Source organism: Schistocerca americana, chromosome X, assembly GCF_021461395.2.
Source record: "Schistocerca americana isolate TAMUIC-IGC-003095 chromosome X, iqSchAmer2.1, whole genome shotgun sequence".
In the NCBI taxonomy this organism is placed as follows: Eukaryota; Metazoa; Arthropoda; class Insecta; order Orthoptera; family Acrididae; genus Schistocerca; species Schistocerca americana.
In genome coordinates, this window is record NC_060130.1 from 163,333,530 (window position 1) to 163,354,954 (window position 21,425).

A 21,425-nucleotide genomic window follows, 5' to 3' on the forward strand; every position below is an offset into this window, starting at 1 on the left:
AACATTAATGTACATTTTCCCAATTGATATTGGGTAGGTTAATCACCACCTGATACCACCATTGTGTACTTGGGAGTATTTCCATGATATCAAGTTTAGGCTACTTTGGATAATGATATGATCAACGAGTGTGGATCTGTTGGTAGAAACATCTGATTTATAAAAGAAGTCAATCAAACCTGATTATTCCTGTCCATATTAGTTTGCAGTCCAATTTATTTTAGACTCACTGGATCTAATGTTTCTGCTTGTTACAACAAATGCTCCTTCTCCACGAGATTATAATCTGTCTTTCCGATTTGTGAACACAGATTCAAATATATTTGTGTAATTGCGTAGCATAAAGTTCTTTAAATATTTGGAAGGCGTACAAATTACTGCTGCTAACAAAAAATTTAATTTCAAACGAGATGAATATCAAACTAATGATGGGAGTGGTCATTCCGTGCGCACATTTAGTGTCCCATTTCACACAGCTGGGAGACACACAGATCATATCAATGCAGTTGACTAGCAACCTTTGAAAGAGCAAAGGCTTGCAATTTGTCTTTCTTACAAGCAGTCTTTACACTAAAGTGGAGTTTCCAAAAACAATGTTAGAATACAGGTAACATTTAAATACACATACACTCATTTAACCTAAACCTATTTATTTAAACAACACAATTAGAAAATAATTACAACAAAAATATAGAAAATAACCAAATATAAAATACACAGCATGAAATGATATTTGTTCAGTTCGTGCCATAGTCTGAATGGCGTTTATAACATATCAATCAGTAAGGGCTTTAATTTGTACTCTCATAAAGTGATACGTATAATAATACTAATAATAACATTGTAGAGTGATACGTATAATAATAATAATAATAATAATAATAATAAGTAATTAACTATAAGTACTAGCCAAAGACATATTTTTTAAAAAAATACTGTTTTAACAGTCTTCTTAGATCAATAAAAACTAAACTTGCCACAATAAATGTTGATGCTCCTATAATCTTTCAGATTACTTACAAGAACATAAAAAGTGCTACATAAAGATCATTTGTAATTTTAGACCATCTTAAAATCTTTGAAAACTCTTTTTTAAGAAAATGTATGTGCTCAATTGCTAAACAAAGACAGTTCAATTAGTGCACAGTAGTTATCACAAAAAAACATTTTATAAATGATTCCATATTTGAACATGGCAGTTAGCCCCATATTCACAATCATTTAGCATGATCTTGTTTCACAACAGTTACTGAGAATTACAGCTTATTATTGTTTGGTGTTAACTTCACCTGCTTGATAGGCTGCTGAACGTTTATATTCCCTGAAGGCTCTTGAAAGCACAGTAACTGTAAATGCTGACGGTATTATGAAAATACCAAGGTAAGTGGTACCTGCAAGAAATAACAGCTATAAAATGAAATGTCATGGTGATTAAACTTGGCAACAAGCTTAACATTTGAAGTTACAGCTAAACACATTATAAAGGAAGCACATTAACGCCAAGAACATTAACATGCAAACAAATGTATCTCACTTGATATAAAATGTTAACATACATAGTAAACAATAGATGCATTATGCAGAATGATCAGTTTATGGTTCATTGCTTACAAATGAAAGTGAGATACTGCGCCTGTACTTCTTTTTCATGATTAAAAAAAGTGTTTACATCATTCATGATGCCTATTAAGTAGTTAAGTGGTGATGAGAATGGCAAAAATACAGTTGACTGATACTGTATACTCAACATGGAAAAAGTATTTCCAGCTTTGAAAGATTATAGAGAACACAGAAACAAACATACTTTCTACTAGAAAATAATGTTATGGGACAGCTCCTTTTATAAGGCTATACCTTATAGGTATTAGAAGTCCTAAAAGACTTATCTAGTTTTATCAGAATACTAGAAGACATTAAGAGTTCAAACATTATGACCTAACTGCAACAAAATGACTTACTCTGTGGAAACTAGCGCCAGTTATAAAAAGACTGATCACATGCAAACCAATCTATTTTCTTCAAATATGATATTACCAGTACTATGAATAGAAGAAACAAGGCAATGAGGAAACTATTAGTCCTAGAAAGAAAATGAGGAACACCATTCCCATATAAAGTTTTATGTATTTCAATTTTGTACTGGAAAGCATTTTTACAGGAACCTGCAGTTTTTAAGTTATTCTAAAAAAAAAATTACTTTTAACTGCCCCCCCCCCCCTCCACCGGTGGGGATTTTCAATATGTTGTTCATGACACATCCTCCAAACACTGTACAAAAATTTGCAACTACACAATTTTTTTCTTCTAATTTTTTGTTGCTGACTGATAACAACATCAAAAAAATTTGGAATATTATTACAAGGGAGACAGGGCAACCAAGAGTACAGGATGACGGCATTACCATCAAAGTGAATGGAAACTTGATAAACAACAAGCTGGAAGTCAAAAACATTTTGAATAATAATTTTTTAAATGTTGTAGAGAAAATAGGATCTAAATGTTCATTAGAAGAAGCAAGGCAGTTAATGGAAGAGGCCTTACCCACACCATTTGATACAATTGAAATTCCACCCACCTCTCCTTCTGAAATTAGGAAGATAATAAACACTCTTACGAATAAAAGCTCACATAGAATTGATGGCATTTCCAGCAGGATAATAAAAGCTTGTTCCTAAGAGATAAGTGGGATTCTTAGCCACATACGTAATAGCTCTCTGAAGAAGGGTATTTTCTCAGATAGACTGAAGTATGCCATTGTTATACCACTGCATAAGAAAGGGGATACATCTGATGTCAACAACTACCGCCCAATCTCTATTCTGACTGCCTTATCCAAAATTCTTGAAAAAGTAATGTATTGTAGAGTAGCTTCACACCTTTGTAAAAATAAAGTTTTCACAAAATGTCAGTTAGGTTTCCAGAAGGGTTTTTCAACGGAAAATGCTATATACACTTTCACTAATGACATATTAAATGCTCTGAGTAACCGGAAGTCACCCGTTGGGATTTTTTGTGATCTATCAAAGGCTTTTGATTGTGTAAATCATAGAATACTTCTAGATAAGCTCAAGTACTGTGGTATGAATCGAACAGTGCTCAAATGGTTTAAATCATACCTAACTGGAAGAGTGCAGAAAGTTGAAATAAACAGTTCACATAACATGCAAAAAACTGGTGATTTCTCAAACTGGGGAACAATCAAGAATGGGGTGCCACAAGGTTCGGTCTTGGGTCCTCTGCTGTTCTTAATATATATTAATGGCTTGCCATTCTATATTCACAAAGATGCAATTAATGGCTTGCCATTCTATATTCACGAAGATGCAAAGCTGGTACTTTTTGCCGATGATACAAGTATAGCTATCACACCCGACAGACAAGAATTAACTGGTGAAATTGTAAACGATGTTTTTCAGAAAATCATTAAGTGGTTCTCTGCAAATGGGATCTAATTAAACTTTGACAAAACACAGTATATTCAGTTCCACACAGGAAATGGAATGACACCATTAATAAATATAGACTTCGATCAGAAATCGGTAGCTAAGGTAGAATATTCAAATTTCTAGGTGTATGCATTGATGAGGGGTTGAACTGGAAAAAACACACTGAGGATCTGCTGAAACGTTTTGAGTTCAACTACTTATTCTATTAGGGTCATTGCAAATTTTGGCGACATACATCTGAGTAAATTAGGTTACCACACCTATTTTCATTCTCTGCTTCCGTATGACATATTCTGGGGTAACTCATCATTGAGTAAAAGAGTGTTCATTGCACTAGAGCATGTAATCAGAATAATTGCTGGAGCTCATCCAAGATCCTCCTGCAGACACTTATTTAAAGAGCTAGAAAGCTTCACTGTAGCCTCACAATATACATATTCACTTATGAAATTTGTTATTAACAATCCGAAGGAATTCAAAAGTAATAGCAGGGTAATGGCTACAACACTAGGAGAAAGGATGATTTTCACTGCTCAAGGTTAAATCTAACTTTGGCTCAGAAGGGGGTAAATTACGCTGCCACAAAAGTCTTTGGTCACTTACCTAATAGCATCAAAAGTCTGACAGATAGCCATTAGCATTTAAAAGGAAATTAAAAGAATTTCTTAATGGCAACTCCTTCTACTCATTAGATGAATTGTTGGATATAGTAAGTGGGTAATTTCCTAACCCCCAACAAAAAAAATAAAAAAAAAAAAAAAAATTTAAAATATTGAGTGTCATGTAATATTTTGTCTAATGTAATATCTTGTATAGACACCTTTTATTAACCTGACACATTCCACATCATTACGAAATGTCGTATTCATGATCTATGGAACAAGTAGTAATCTAATCTAATCCAAACTATTGGAGCTGATACGTGTAACAGACACTTGAGAATGGCTACACAGCCAAAACTATGTAGTACTGAAACATATAAAATAAAAGGGTAGTTTAATCCTAACAATGGTGGCCAGCACAGCAAATTGACAGCATTCAACTATAATAATAGTTGCTGTCTCAAGCTTTTCACCTATCATGCTGTTAGTTATGAAGAAATTTGATCTGGTAAAAATTACCATAATATCTGACTAGATCTCGACAAAATATGTCAAGCACAAAGACTGGCAACTTGCTCATAATATCTAAATACAAAGTGGTGCACTTCGTGGAACATAAACATGTGATATCCTTTTAACTATAAGATTAATGAGTCACACCTTGTCAGTCATATCATAAATGTGTGTGCCTTGAAGGCTATGTGAGCAAGTGCCAGACAGTAAATCCAAAGGTCGAGCTTTCAAATCTCAGTAAAGTCAAAGAATTTTTCCTGTCACTTATCACTTCTTTCATATCTAGCAATAATTTGTTAAAGTGAAAAATACCAAATGGCACCACAGTTCGGGGTCCACCTGTATCTAGTCATCTCAAAGGTCAGAGGAGGCCAAGAGCATACTATCTACAATATGACCGTGCCTAATACAGCACTGAATTGTTTGAAAGAACCTTCGTGATGAGGACTGCTTTAACTCTCCATGCCTTTTTTCCCCCTTTCCTCAACAATATGTAGAGATGTGTAACAGAACAACCACTTTGGCTCAGTTGTAGTTGAAGCAAATCACAGGCGATAGTTAACTGATAAAACATTGGGAAAACACAGTTTGCCTACAAAAGAGGGGACTTAAAATACACTTTTATGCCCTATACTTGAGTAATATTCAAGTGTATGGAACCCATATCAGGTTGGACTTACAGGGAACATCAAGGGATGGTGCAAATGGTTACAGACTTTTTATGTGTAGCAGAAAAAAAACCTCAAAACACACAAAATCTTACCACTCTCAGTACATGGATAGAATACAAGAAACTTCAGTATATAGTATGGTAGAAAGTACCCTCTGTCACACACTTCGCAATGATACACATACGAAGTGTGTGAGAAGAGCAGTGAGACTGATTTTTTATCTACCAATGTTTCCATTTTTCTTCAAACAACAACAATGTCCCCTTCAAAGTAGTTCCCTTTGGCAGCTATACATCAGCAGAGTTGTCATTCCCAATCCTGCTAGCAGTTCCAAAAGGCTTCAATTGGTAGGGCCTTTTTTTTTTAACAGTTTGATCACATTCGTTTGAATATTCTTGCAAATCACAAAATGACATCCTTTTAAGACATTTTTCAATTTCGGGAGAAGAAAAAAGGTGATAAGGACTCAGATGAGGCAAATGAGGGGGGGGGGGGGGGGGGGCTGTGGAACAACAAGAATGCCTTTTATGGTAAAAAATTCCATGATGGAAGTGGTCATGTGGCTTGGGGTGTTGTCATGTTTGCTCTTCAAGGTGAGGCCATCACTGAATTAAAGCCACTTGTCACAATGATACACTGTGAGTAAATGTGTGTGCATCGGAGATAAGACAGTCGGCACAAGAGCACACTCATAGATTTTTCATTAGGCTTCTCAGAATAAAAAAGTGCTGAGTCAACAAATCTAATGTTCTAAGGAATCATGTGGTTAATTATTAAAATGGATGAAGTGAATCCAATGTGCTTAGGAATCATGTGGTTAATTATTAAAATGTGTGAAGTGTTGGAATGTCAGACAGCAAAGACTCAGAACAATAATTTTTCTGAGAGCGCAGACATGAAATGAGTAGTTTCTGTTATTTGCCGAGGTGCGAACTATCTCCTCAGCTGAGCATATTGTCTGCTAATTGTATTTCGACAGATTTCTTGATCACTGAATCCCAATAGGATGAGGCTGTGAACAGTATCTTGACTTTCCCATAATTCATGCAATGGCCAATGGAAATACAATGTTCAGGCATTGCAGCTTTGTTGGGCTGTAGAAAGCGGATATATAGCTTGTGTTTGATGCAACATTCTTGTACAGAGCATATTGTTTGTTCTATGCAACTTTTAACATACTGACAAGGAATTTCATAAGTTCGTAAAAGCAGATCATCTTTCACAGATCCGGGAAGAGCTGCCATCTTGGCTGGTGTGTGGAAGATCACACCCACTTAATGCTTCTTTATTATTCTGCCCATACAGCATTTGGATTGGCAAAAGTGATCACTGTCATAAAGACTGAGGTATAACATCAATTGCAGTGATGCCATGAGATTGAGGGAAGAGATCGTAAGTTTAATAGACAAAGAAGTGTCATGGGCAACACAAATGTGGGTAGGTGCATTGAAGAGACAGAGATCGAGATGATGAAGTAGTACTACCCTCCACCAACATAGTACTACCCTCCACCACTTACCTCCACCCGGGCTGGTTCACTCACTGACAGTATCTGTGTTAACCAGCATGTAAACCCATCCAGATGCTCTGGGGTTCTGACAGAGGGCATGGTATCCTCAAAGGACTGGAGATGATCATAACTGAAATGCATTTCATGGAAATTAACACAGATCGCAGAACAGGCGGACATTAGTTGTTACCCCACAGCCACTGGCAGATGACTGTCGTATTTCCACTGTGTGAGATATTTGTCATGATACTGCATAAACAACCTAGAAAGGGCTCTCCCCACAAGTATCGTGAAGCCAGAGCAATTGCCAGACTGACGGCCACTGCCCAGAGTCCTGATACCACCAGACAGGCACCTGTTCCTCAGCACTTACAGAGAGGTAATATCTCAGGCCTCAATAGTGCATTCCCTGCGTAGTCAGGTTCCTTGCATGGCCTACATGTCTCTAACAATATTAGAAAAGGTGGAGAACAGACCTGGATGTGGGGACTTAATGAAAGTAAGTGGTTGAAAATAAATAAGTAAAATGGGAAAAGCCATAATCAATGTCCTGCGACAAGCTAGGTTGTCAATAGGCAATCTGTCTACAGACAGAGTACGAGAAAAGATATAGTCAGAAAGTAAGACTGCAACGCTGGAAAGGAAAAAAATAATGCAGTGACTCGAGACCCCATGCTCGCCACAGGTTTTCTCAGAAAAGAGTTGCAAGGCCACAAGAGAGTGAGGGAGTGGGAGAGGGATTAGGGGGATATCATTACAGTTCCTTCTTGAAGAAACTACTCATTGTAGTGATATAAGCGTTTGGTGGAAGATTTGGAGGGGGGGATGACAAGCCTCAAACATAACTCTAGGAGACTTCTAGCCTGCTGCCTTAAATCCACAGTTCCTGATTGTGCAAATATTGTTGCTCAACAGCTGGCATTCTCAAATGGTGTTCAATAGGCTCCTAAAACTATGACCTTCGACTTCTTGAAAATGCAGGAGGAGCACATCATATTGAGCATCATTTGCTACACCGATCTATGTCCTACAAATGTGTGAAAGAGGAGTAAAATCGATGACTTGTAGGGTGTGTGCTACCTTTGCAAAACATTAAGCTGCCTCAAGCCAAATATGGAATACGTGTCTTCATCATCATTTTTGGCAGTTCTGGAAACACTTCATTCGTAAATGAACAAGACAAATAATCATTTAGTTTTGAAGTTCCAGCAATAACTGTGTTTGCAGACTAAATTACAGGAATTCATGTCCACCTATTATAAAAAGAACTGTTCTTTTTAACATGAACATCGACAGGAATCAGACACAACACCAACATAAACACTGGTTTGTGAAGTTCAAAAGTCTAACTTGTGAGGGAAGTTACTCAGAAACCTGTACTGTGCTTCTGTGTATACTTCCACAACAGATGAGAATGCAGATGAGGACAAAAACTACTAAAATAACTTTACAGATAGCCAGCTACCAGCATATAATAATGTGAACAGAGTTCTACAAAACCCAACAAAATAGAAAATAAGAACTGAATAAAAGTACACACTGATGATAGCACAAAGATGTTGAAACATATTTGGGAATTTGAAAACAGTTGTTTGCATAACAGATGAACCTGAATTCCCAAAATAAAAAGAACTCCCTCGTATATGGTGCCACTGCATTGTTAAAAAGTGTTCTGGACGGATGACTGCTCATGTCATAAATGTTCAGGGTTGATTTGCTGGCCAGTGGCTTGCCCTTCAATAGTTATTATCAGGGTTAACCATAAGCAATCTCTGTCATTAACACATTTTTAACTACAACAGTTTGCCTGGCAGAGGAAATTTTACCTAGCCCAAGATTCTAACTGTAGACACTTGGCACAGTGAGGCACAAACTCTGTTCAAAGCTCCGTGGTTTGACTATGTCCGAGATCTAGTATCTCAGTTTTTTGGGCACAATAAAGAGCACCAATTTGTCATTTCTTTTGTAGGGTTTGTACACAACTGTCACAAAGGAACCTCTTTACTGAAGCAGCAGGAGTTTTCCCTATCAAATATGGCAGCTACATCTGGTTTTCCCATCAGTGCATTATCGTAAGTAATATAGGCTGCAGGAACTCCTGTTATAGTTTGCAACACTGACAGCCAACAATACAATCACAAACATAAACTATTGGAACAAGACACACAACAGACCTCACTAACATCCTTGGCCATCTAGCAGAATGCGATCAGGAACATACAAAAATTTGCACAAAAATCTTGAAAATTCACTGGAGTGCAAAACTTAAGGATGAAAGTAACTTTCACACAATGTGTCACTGCCAAATAACATAGCTCGATAGAAGGAACTGCTACAGTACAGTATAGAAGGTAACGGAAAGACACACAATGAGAAGAACAAAAATGACACTTTGATTCAAAGACAATAATCACACAGAAGTCACCGTGATTTATAATGGTCCTCTGGACATTAGGAAAGATGGAAAATGGTTCTTAATAAGGTATGTGATCATCATGGATGGCAATGCATACTCTGCAATGTACTGGCAAAAGGTTGGTAAAGAATTATTGTGGCAGAGCGATATTTGCTAAATATCCTCTCATTCCAAGAACTACTCCACCTGCACAGTTCAATATAGTCACACACTGTCATCCATAAAAACAAAGACAGGGTGAAATGAACCCAGAAAAGGTGCACATGGGGAAAGAGCACAGCATCACAACAATGCTGACTGATAAATGTACCATGTTCAAAGATTTTGAGGTCAGTACGTCCATGCAACAACATGCCTCCCAACACTTTTAACAAAAGTGATAATGTTCGACAAAGCTGGGCGTATCCTCATCTGGTGAAAGGTGGGAACACGCAATGCACCCAGGAACATTGTTGAAAATGGTCATTTTGACGGTCCATGTGTTGTGCAGTGAGTCATAATGTTGCATGGGTGCAGTGACCTGCCAATCATTGAACACAGTACACCCACCAGTCAACATTGTGACACTGTACTCCTTCCCAAAGTGCATATTTTCAGGGTACATTTGGCACTGACTTCATTTTTATGGATGACAAAGTGTGATCACATTGAACTGTGACGGTGGGACAGCTCTTGAACGAGAGGATACTCAATGAAAGGACTGGCCTGCCTATTCCTCTGACTTAAATTCCATCGAATGTATGTGGGATGCATTGGGGAGATGTATTATAGCACATCCAACAGTTGTCAACTGTGGTGGTGGAGGAATGGAATGCTCTACCACAAGAACTCCCTACCAACCATGTGGCCAGCATGGGAGCACATTGCAGAACATTCATTGCCATCTGTGGTGATCACACACCCTATTAAGAACCACATCCCATCTTTCCTTATGTCCAGCAGACCATTATAAATCGTGGTGACTTTCAATAAAAGTGTCATTTCTGTTTGTCTGTCTTTCAGTTACCTTTTGTACTATACTGTAGGAGTTCATTCTATGTGTGGTCGATGTTTCATCGACCTATGTTACTTGGCAGTAACACATCATGCAAAAGTTACTTTCACCCTAAAGTTTTGCACACCATTGTAGTTATAGGTGTTAAAAGAATGAGTTCTAATTTTCTTATTAAGAACAATGGCGACTATATTCACAAAAACAACAAATCATGACAGATTAACCAGTAGTGTTTTATCACTCATACATGAATCTGGTCCTCTAGTTACAGTAACATTGCTGAAAACTGGACATAAGACTTACCAGCAACTAAAGCCAAAGCCCAGTATATAATGATCTCTCCCATATATGCTCTGATCTGAACAGCAGCACTCCATTTAGGCAGCACATTCACCCTCCAAACTGAGGTGACTGGATTTTTTAGAGAGAGCATTTTCCTGTGGCTGCTCGACTGTAATAATATTTGTCCAATTGTATAGGAACACAGTACAATATACATTTCTGTCAGTGATGCCTTTAATCTGTGAAACAAGATAAAAATTTTTTTTCTTCTTCAGTAAGTAGAGAGATGTCAACAGCAATTAATATATGTAAGAGACTAACCTATAGTCCAAGATAGCTTTTGTAGTGAATGTCAATATGAATGGAAATGTCATAAGTCCCACTGCTATCATGTATCCAACACCTTCTGAGATAGCTAGGAAGGAATACAGATACAGGTCTTCATGAAAAATAAAGTGTAAAGAATATAACGACTGCAATATTGTAGATATTATAACAGATCTTAATATTTCTTCTTCCACTCCCTGCAAATATGCTTTTATGGCAATCAACATGTTCAGTGCAATCTGAAACACAAACAAAAACAGCTAATTAAACAATTTCTGTTACTAATGTAATTACAGCATTACATTAATTATTTATTCACAGATGATGAAGGCATTAACCCTACAGCTAACACTATAAGGCATGCACACATAGCCTACAGGTAATTATGTAAATGTCAGAAGTGATATGTCAAGATAATCAAAACAACAACAACAGCAGATACCACTAGCCATCGACTTCTGGCAAATTCCTCCCACTCTCCGAACAGCCTCTCCATGAGGAGAACATGTTCAAAATGTGTAGTGTTAAGTTAAACACAAAATAAATACAAATGTGAGCAACAGCTGTAGAACACAAATAGTAATTGTTACAATATACATGCCCAATCAAGGCTGGACAAGAATGTATAGATTCTCTTGCCACTACAGAAACTACTAGACATCAAATCATTCAAATGGCTCTGAGCACTATGGGACTTAACTTTTGAGGTCATCATCAGTCCCCTAGAACTTAGAACTACTTAAACCTAACTAACCTAAGGACATCACACACATCCATGACCGAGGCAGGATTCGAACCTGTGACCATAGCTGTCGCGCGGTTCCAGACTGTAGCGCCTAGAACCACTCGGCCACTCTGGCTGGCAAACTACTAGACATCACTGTAATCGATGTTGTGACACGTGATATGGCGGCATGTGAAATTAAAGTAAAAAAAAAGCTGCTTGGAGACTGTTTAGCATAGTTCTGGAATGTTGAGCCCACGGCATATAAATAGGTATCAGCAGGCCAGGTGACTGAATGGTGGACTTAGACTATGAGGGTCAATCAAGGTGTGGAATCTGGGTTACTATGCTAAAGGATTTTTCTACTAATTCTCACATCACAGTCCACATTGACATCCTAAAACCCTAACTACTTTGAGAATTTTGTTTGCTCTTTTCTAGGTATGAATCATATAGAGAAGTGTCTCTACACTAATCAATTTTCTTTATTTCTAAAACTAGCTGAGAAACCTAGCTGCATTGCTCGGGTATTCATTTTGCCAATTTTCTATTAGAAATGAATACAAAAAATGAGCTGTGTTTGAAGTACAGTATTTTTAAAAAATTTATTACTATGTGTTCATGAAAACGCTTTGTAAATTATCAAACAGTCATGTAAAGAAATATGCACGATGTACAAATTTGTAGGAACAGTATCCAGATTAAGGAACACGATCCCGAACAGTTTCTGTACGCTGGTCACTGCTGCTTCACGTGTCTACAAAGTGATTTTGTAACAGTCTCTATGACAATGCCTCTTCATAGCTTTGTAGATGGCTACAATTTTTGCCTGCAGCCGTCTCCGCTTCACGATTGAAAGATGTCAAAAGCGGTGCCAGTTGTCAGGGATTTCCTCAAGTTGACTCAACTGTAGGAGTGTCTTAGCACTAAAGAATAAATGCATTAAAACTTCATGAATGATGCAGCTCTTTTTCACCCACCTCACTGATCGCCACGTTGTATCACCTGAACTATGGGTCTTACATTCACTGCAATTGTTGCCTGACAGTAAAAGACATGTGTACCAAGTTCAGTTGGATTGGTCCACTGGTTCAGGAGGAGATGGGGAAAACACAAATGGACCCCCCTCCCCCCACACACACACACATTTTTATAATACTTAGAGATTGGAAAATGTGGAGTTGAAGACCAAATGCAAAAAAATATCAGGAAGTCCACCGCTGACAAAAGGCAATGAAGCAAACCACTACTAACTGAACAATTGTGAGGATAAACTGACTGCGATATGACAATGCAAGAAAAATGTGTGTAATACAGAGCAGATAGCACTCATATCTCAAAAGATAAAGTAGTTTTAAATATAGCACTTAAAATACTGGAATAAAACATTACGTAAGAGATGAGCAATCTGTGGTACAATTGTGGCAATATGAAGATTTGATTGCCAGAAAAAAGAATAAAATACTTTGCTGGTTTGGCTCATAAATAAAGAAATATCTTGATGATTATTTATTGAAGATGATAAAACTGCTATGGCAATATGATTACATTACACTAAAACTGATAGTAGAAGATAAATCTCTAAGGTAACACAACTGTACATAAACTCGGGGTTGTTGAATTTAGTACGACATCAAGCTTCCCAGTGATGCTTCTAAACACTTTGACATTGCACAAAACAGCACCTGGATACTGAGGAACCTCCTTACTCAGAGTTTGTACTCTACTCCGTGAAGTTCCACCAGTCTTAGAAAACCACAAAAGGTCACCAACCAACCACATTCCATACATGTTCAGGGGTGACATGTCACGCAAATGTGCAAACCAGAGAAGGAGTGGTACACATCTTTCTTCTAGTATGGCTTCCACATTTCTCATTATAAGAATCCAAGCCTTGTCCTGTTGAAATACAGGCTCCTGAGTTGTCTGCTGGAGGTGTAAGTCTTCTACTTCAAAAACATAGTTGATTTACTAGTTATTCTTTAGATTGCACTTGAGATGTACAAAATGAGAACTCAAGTTGCATCCAGTGATGTCCCACATCATTTGCAGGATTGCAATCACTGTGGCAGCATTTCATTCATATGTGGCCATCACAATCGGATATGTTAAACCAAGACTCCTCAACCATTCTGGTGACAATGCCTATGTGGACAACACATATTACCAATGCAGTTTGCAGTAAGACAATGTTCAACCATCAAACACATCTGCACCAGCTGCAATGTTTCAGAATTGAACTAATACTATACTGCCATTATGGTCATGCAAACAAAATGGTGGTCATCTTAAGTTGTGGTCACTTGGTGTGATCAACACATTCATTCAACAAATAACATACCATGTTCAAACTAAAATGACACCATACGACAAATCCATGTCCACAAGATTCATAATTATGGTCAGTTCGAAATCACTTGTCTGTACAACTGTGTGTGCCCTCTGATGTTTGTTTTAAGGTGTCCACTTTGCATGAGAGCCCTTTACTGATGCAGCTTGTGAAGTTAAGTATGACAATTCTCTTTTTGGCAACAGTGTAATAGCTCAGTTTCATTAATGAGAAGCAAAGCAGCTGGTATCCCTGAAATTTGGAAGGAGGTGATCTACACAAAGTGGAAATGATGTAGCACAGGACTTTCTGTCAGTGACTGCTACTGTGCGTGTGTCCTCAGGAACCCACAGATAAGCTGTGGATGTTCCAGCTGGCTTTGGATAGCAGCTTAATGAATCCTAGAAGTTCTAACACCATAACAGGAAGATGGTATAATACGCTTACCATACCACATGAACTTTCACCACAGCAAAAATTCCAGTCAGGTAATACTGAAGCATTCTACAACAGGGAAATATGTATGGAGAGAGACATGAAAGACTTTGAATAAGTTCCAGAAATGAGATGGTATTCATAAGTGTGACATAAACTTTGTTATATTTTGCTGAAGTGCCATGTAATGCAACAGCTTTAAAGTAAATAAAGATATTTTGTGGTTCTTATTTCAATCCATAGATTTCCTTTACTGTTAACAGTATATTTTCTAGTGCCTGTAAGTGTTTTTGTGCGTATTATTGTGCTCTAATTTGTCCAGACACTATTCAACCAACATATGGGCAAACAGGCATCTGCAGCCAGCGTAGGCAAATAGCTCACACAGGTTCAGCCATGCAGCTGGGCTATAGTCTACAGAATCATAGGCCATGCCCAGGCACCCATAATATAATGTTAATATTTATTTTATCATATTTGTTGAACATGACATTTATTTTTATTCAACAGATACAAGATATTTGGAGTCAGATTCCATATTTAGACAGGACACACAACACTCTTCAGAGTAGGAACATTAAGCTGGGACCTTTCTGGAGATCCTGATCCCACACCTCCCTCAAACGACAATAAAAGTTGACACAAACATAGATATGATGTTAATCCCATTTTGAAGTACTGTGCAAATTTCTTTACACGTACATCATGGTACCAGAACAAATGTTGAAGATAATTTATTCAATTAACAAGATCAAAACATATACCTACAATCAAGATTTATCTTGTCACTGGGGATAAACCGCATTGGCCAGAGGTGGGTCACCTTGGCATGAAGTTGATGCTTTTCTGTTTGCCTTTTAATTTCTTTACGTCACATACACAGAAATGATCTAATAATGAAGTTATAGTATCACATTTGCTGCAAAAATAATATTTACTTACCACAATAATTATGGAAAATCGATGAAGGATGAGCTTTACATTGAATTTTCCAATACGAGGAGTAACTTCTCGTCCCATCCAGAAGTCATACCACATAAAGCCTTTTGATCCATATGGATTAAGATAGGAGATAGGCAATTTACCACCTCTTCTGTACAGAATTAGAGAAAATACAATTCCCACAAGCATTGCTGAAACTGCAGCCTCACTATACACACTGACTACAATGTCAGCAACTTCCCTTTTGAAGTAGCACACTGATGAAATTAGAACCAGTGCAAACAGGGCTGCGAAAATTCCTGTGGAACAAAATATAGAAAGAGATAACTTTATGTTCCTTGAGAACATTAATTAAATTTACTCCACGAAATTTACAATTGCAATATTTATATGGTAGTCATTACAACAGGCTTCATATTACAAACCAGGGAGAAAATCACAACCAGAATTAAGAAAAATCCCTCAATGACTGATCAAGAACAAGTACTCACTGTTAAATACACCACCCCAACAGTCCCCTCCCCGACACAACTACCCCACAATCCCCTTGCTATGGCCACCAACTGGGATGGGTACAGAGATGTGTCTGGGATTGGGCAGGTGGCAAGTAATAGCAGGTAGGGAAAGAGGAGGGGCATGTGGTGAAGCATAGCGGAGAGGGGAGGGGAGAGGAGGGGGCACGTGGCGAGGCATAACGGACAGGGAAGGGGAGGGGGTAGGTGATGAGGCGCGGCTGTGAGGGGTGGGTGGCGAGGCGCAGCTGTGAGGAGTTGGTGGCGAGGCGCAGCTGTGGGGGGCGGGTAGCGAGGGTCGGGTGGTGAGGGGCGGCTGTGAGGGGCGGGTGGCGAGGCGTGGCTGTGAGGGGCGGGTGGCGAGGCGCGGCTGTGAGGGGCGGGTGGCGAGGCGCGGCTGTGAGGGGCGGGTGGCGAGGCGCGGCTGTGAGGGGCGGGTGGCGAGGCACAGCTGTGAGGGGCGGGTGGCGAGGCACAGCTGTGAGGGGCGGGTGGCGAGGCACGGCTGTGAGGGGTTTTATGTGAAAATTCTTAAAAGATTTTAAATAAAACAAATGATGTTAATATTCTACATCAGTATTCTTTGCGTCTACATATTTAATTCACAACATAGTCACCCTGGCGACAAAAGCTTTTCCCCAACAACAGGAGACTAGTTTGTTGATACTGTCACTGTATAATGTTTAACATTGTTGATGGAGCCACAATCTCACGTATTCTTGCATTGCTTCATCATTATCAAATCGAAGTCCTCGAAGGTGTTCTTTAAGTTTTGCAAACAGATGAAAAACAGATGAAAATCAGATGGGACCAAGTTGGGACTGGATGGAGAATGATCAATGACAGTGAATGCAGTGTGTCGGACTGTTGCAGACACTGCAATGCTCATATGTGGTCTGGCATTGTCTTGCTAAAGGAAAGGGTGTTTCATGTGCAGAGAAAAGCTTTGAATTCGAACCTTTATTACAGCACGCTGTTTCTCACGTACCAGCAGCTTTGTTATACACCATCATGTTTTAAGTTAAAATTCAGAGACCTCTAGCGGCAGAGGACATGAAGAACAAAGATGTAGAATGTTAATAAAGTTTGCTTTATTTAAACAGCTTTAAATTTTAACATGAAAATTCAGAGGTATTACTTTTCAGCACACCCTCATTTCTTTAATTCTTGGATATGTTGACATAAGCACAAAAAATGGCAAACACATGATCATTAACTTTGAATATAAAGTGCTTTAAAAAGTGAGAGTCTAGTTGTAGAAAGCAGCACTATACATTGTCCTACTGACAATTACAGATCAGGTCCAAGTTCACACTGGGGAAGGATGGAGAAAGAGAGTGCTACCTCGTTCAGCAACTGAAATATTGTTAACCAAGGTATGCCTTTATTGTAACTAGTTAAGACATCCTTATATGTTTATCTATTAAATTATCAAACATTACTGGATTTCCAAATAGTTACGAAAGCTGTTTTGATAAGAAATATATCTACATGTTGAAAAGAAGTGTGGCTGTGTGCAGCCCTTAGGTATGTATAACACTGCCAATAATCAAGTAGTACACATCTACAATTCCTGCATTTTCACAAGAGATTTCCTTGCATGCAATGTATATAAATGCAAGCCTTGATAAAAATGACAGGAAAATTTTGTGGCAACATGAAGGGCATCCAGCCAACCTCGTAGCAATGCCAAATCTGATAACCACGCCAACCCTGTGTAGGTACGAGATAAAGGCAAAAGAAAAAGACGACGACTCTCTCGCAAAGAGCTAAAGACAGTTCCTTAATAAGACAGCCCCATGTAATACATACTTTTCACATTAACCAACAGAAGTTGTCATTTTCTAAATTGTCCTTTTGTATAATACGTAGAAAAGAACATGCACTATGGGAAATGTAACACTATTTCACATTTGTTGAGTTTGTAAATATTAATATGATGTGACAGTGTTGAAATGTGCACAAGATCACATGTTTGTTAGATGAAGATTCACATTTGTAACATGTAAACAGTTTCTGAATTTTTTATGACACCTAAAAATGAGATGACATTATTCTCATATGTCTGCAAAATCTGATAATGGGTTTATAATAAGTAACTGTTAAAAGTGGTGTACCATTGAATTTTTCTCCAAAAATCAAACAACTGTTTTACCTATTTGATAAGATTGTGCTGTGTGTACTGATTCGAGATATGATCCAGTTGCTGAATTTCTTATATTGATATGAAACCTATAATTATACAAGAGAAAGTGTGCATTAAAATTGCAATACTTTCATGTAAGATTTACAAAATTTGGACATTAAAATAAACACAAAAATAGTCTGATCCATACCGTGTTGATAGGTCATGGTACATCTGCCCCATGCCATCTTTACCTGTATCGAAGTGTGTGCCGTATTGACATAATCAAGTGGCAGTGTGAGGAGTGAGTCAGACAGAGGCAGGTGACGGAGAAGGAAGGGCTCTTCAGGCACAGTGTGTTGTGATTTGGGCTGTGTGATTTCTCTGTTGGACAACTGGACTTGGCATCACATGTCCGACAATAAGCTTAAATCCTACAGGCTCCGGAGAACAAGAGGCGGCTGAAGCTACTCCTACTGCAGAAGTTTGGTATTTAAGCCTGTTGAATGAATTTGGGGACTGTGTGAGATTTGCAAAATGTTCCTTTCCAATGTCTTTCCCAGTGCGTCGCCTGTCTGCTTATGTGCCTTACCCACCTTCACGGCAATTAGAAATACAAAAATACCAGTTCAATCTTCCTGTTTGCTTAAGCTCTGGTCATAGGTACGTTGAATGTGAGTTCAAGAGACCTTCATGTGTTTGTACCAACTGCTTATTGTACCAGCAATTTTCTATAATTATAACATACTGTGTTTTTACCTTGTTATATACGACAGCTTTGTGGACTTTGGCATAAGTTACCTCATTCACTGCTGTGAGTGGCTTTGATGCTTGCTAGTTAACTTGTTAATTTTGGGGAAAAGGATTCGTGCCAATTTCTTGGTATTTAAGATACTGTCTGTGAATGTAATCGAAATTTGCTTCCCAGTTGTGTGCATCCATTCAAATGTTGTCGATTTTCTGTCCTATGTGGTGTTCCCTTGCTACTGTTATGCCAGATGTGCCGTTTTGAAACTGAATTGCGGTCGGTAAGCGAATCTTTTTATCTCTTTGTTGAGATATTAGTGTGTGTTCAGCAATAAGGCCCTGATTGGTGTGGAGGGCTTTATTTCTGCCCCTTTCTACTGGTATGTGGGTGTGTAATTATGCTGATAGCCATATTGTGTTTAGTTTCATGGTCAACGGGTTAAGTTTATGATTTGATTATTTCCTAAACTTAAAGGTCATTTTTCTTGCCAGACAATACCAGCAGTTTTTTTAATATATATATATATATATATATATATATATATATATATATATATATATGTGTGTGTGTGTGTGTGTGTGTGTGTGTGTGTGTGTGTGTGTGTGTGTGTGTGTGTTTTTGGGAAACTGAATGTAAATTTTTAAGGTCATGGTTTTATTAAGTTTTCATTCCTTTGGTCAGTAGTCTTGTACAACATTCTGTGATACCAAGCAACTGTAAATCAGTAACTGGCTGTCAGAAAATACGATCAGGTGAATTGCTAAATTGTTTGTTATACAAATTCTTCTTGTTGTAGCTGTTGCTTTGAAGCACCGATACTGTATTAAATTTTTTCATCGTTCTTCTGTCACTTAAGCTTGTACTAATAAAAATTTGTGTGTCCCCATAATTACATGGTATCTCATTATAGGAACAGAAACTTAGTGATAAGCAATGAATTCTCAAGGAACTGCAACAACTGCTTCGCTTCTGTGAAGTTGGTTTTTGAAAGTATTTGCTTCCATAAATGTCATAGTTAAGTGAAAAGCTTATTTGTTGTCTCTGAACATAAATTTTCATTACGATGTACAACATTTTCGGTTTCCTGTGTTTTTAACAGTACAATTTGGATCAGTGTAACGGTGTTGTAAGCTCACAAGTAATTTTTTCTGAATTGATTTAATTGCTCTTTCAACCATACATTGTTCAATAAATATTCTGATCACAAACGATGTTCAATCCTTACTTGGGCCTGACCCCCCCCCCCCCCCCCCCCCACATGACTAGACTCTCTGTCTCCTGCCGAGGCTGGTACATTGTCAACGCCACGTAGTACAAGGGCCAGATTGTTGCAGTAGTGGCGTGGTTTACTTCATGTCTGAACCCAGCACTGCACCACTTCTGTGGTCTATGCAGTCAAAAATGATGTCCTGTCACAACAGTGCGGGACAAGCTGCTGTAAGTACCATCCACTCCAGCTCTGAGAAGTACTCCATGCCAGTCATTGACCTGATGTGGGTCATCCAGCCCAACTACAACAAGACACTGCCTCCACTAGCTGCAGGTCTGAGGTACACCTGGTCCTGATGCTGCCAGGAGCTGCAATGGTACTTTCTATCAGAAGCCATCTGCTGGCTGACTTGAACCAACTCAAAGGCATGCACCAGAGGGTAGATGGTTCACAGCCTATGCTTAGGTACCATCTGCACCTGACTTACTGCTGAGTTGCTGCCTGCCCTGCATGTGGGCACTCTAATACTGAATGCTTCCATCCTCAGGCTGCTGCATCCTATGTCGGGGGTCCTTGGTTCGAAAACACGATTGGGTGCCTTCTACATTGGGCCCCCCACACACTGCTTGCTGGTCACACATATGCATCAAACGGTGTGACTGGATTATTTCACAGTTTGTTGCCATGATGTGCCTGTTGCCTGTCTGTTGAGATATTAGTGTGTGTTCAGTAATAAGGCCCTGATTGGTGTGGAGGGCTTTATTTCTGCCCCTTACTTGGGCCTGACCGCCCCCCCCCCCCCCCCCCCCCCCCCAGCTCTACGTGACCAGCAAGGAACTGACTTGGCTTCTACACAACGGTGTGTCTCTCTGGCCTGCCAACTCTGTATCCTGGGTGCCACTTGCTGCTGCATGCTGAGCTAAGCAAGCACTGACAGCCAACCCACTTGGCTCTATGTATGTAGTGCCCTGGCAGCCATACTGCAACACCTCTGCAACCTGTAACAACATCAATAAATACTAGAGCCATCTTGACTCCTCTACAACTGGCATCAGAAGCAAACAGCAGATTCAAGCAACATAATGGGTGGTTTAGTTGCTTACATGTTCCATAGATCATTTCAGTGATATCTTCCGCTGAAATTATTTGGAATTAATCATTTTACAGGATACATATACATGGTTAATGTTAACATTAATGAACATATTATATTTTAGTCCTATTCAGGTAACTATACTTAAAAGCTTTTAATAGACATTAGTCCACGGAATAGGAACAGTTCTCCACGAGAAATTATTTTAAGTTAGGTTTAAAACTTGCTTTGCTACTTGTCAGACATTTTATGTTATCAGGCAAATGACCAAACTTTCTATTGCTCATCTTGAACTTGTGAGCCACTGACAGCTTTAACAATGGCCAATAAAAGTCATATTTTCATCTAGCAATATAGGTGTGGACATCACTATTCTTCTCAAATTGTGAAAAATTATGAGAGACGAATTTCATTAGTGAATATATGTACTGTGATGGTGCAGCTAAAATGACTGACTCCTTGATGAGGTACCTATACAACTGCAGATAAACACCATATATTTTTGTGCACTCAATACTTTCTTTGTAAGTGACGAGTTACACCAGA

General features: G+C 38.6%; 1 protein-coding gene across 1 annotated transcript in view; it reads right to left on the reverse strand.

Moving 5' to 3' along the window:
- Window positions 1–418: 418 nt before the first annotated feature.
- Window positions 419–21,425, reverse strand: part of LOC124555885 (delta(14)-sterol reductase LBR-like) — a 241,770-nt gene continuing 220,763 nt past the window's right edge. The window contains exons 15-18 of the mRNA XM_047129946.1: window positions 15,192–15,490; window positions 10,756–11,000; window positions 10,456–10,673; window positions 419–1,391 (exon numbers count right to left, since the gene is read on the reverse strand). Coding sequence (XP_046985902.1) covers window positions 1,267–1,391; window positions 10,456–10,673; window positions 10,756–11,000; window positions 15,192–15,490 — 887 coding nt within the window. The 3' untranslated portion in view covers window positions 419–1,266. The remainder of the gene's footprint in view (window positions 1,392–10,455; window positions 10,674–10,755; window positions 11,001–15,191; window positions 15,491–21,425) is intronic.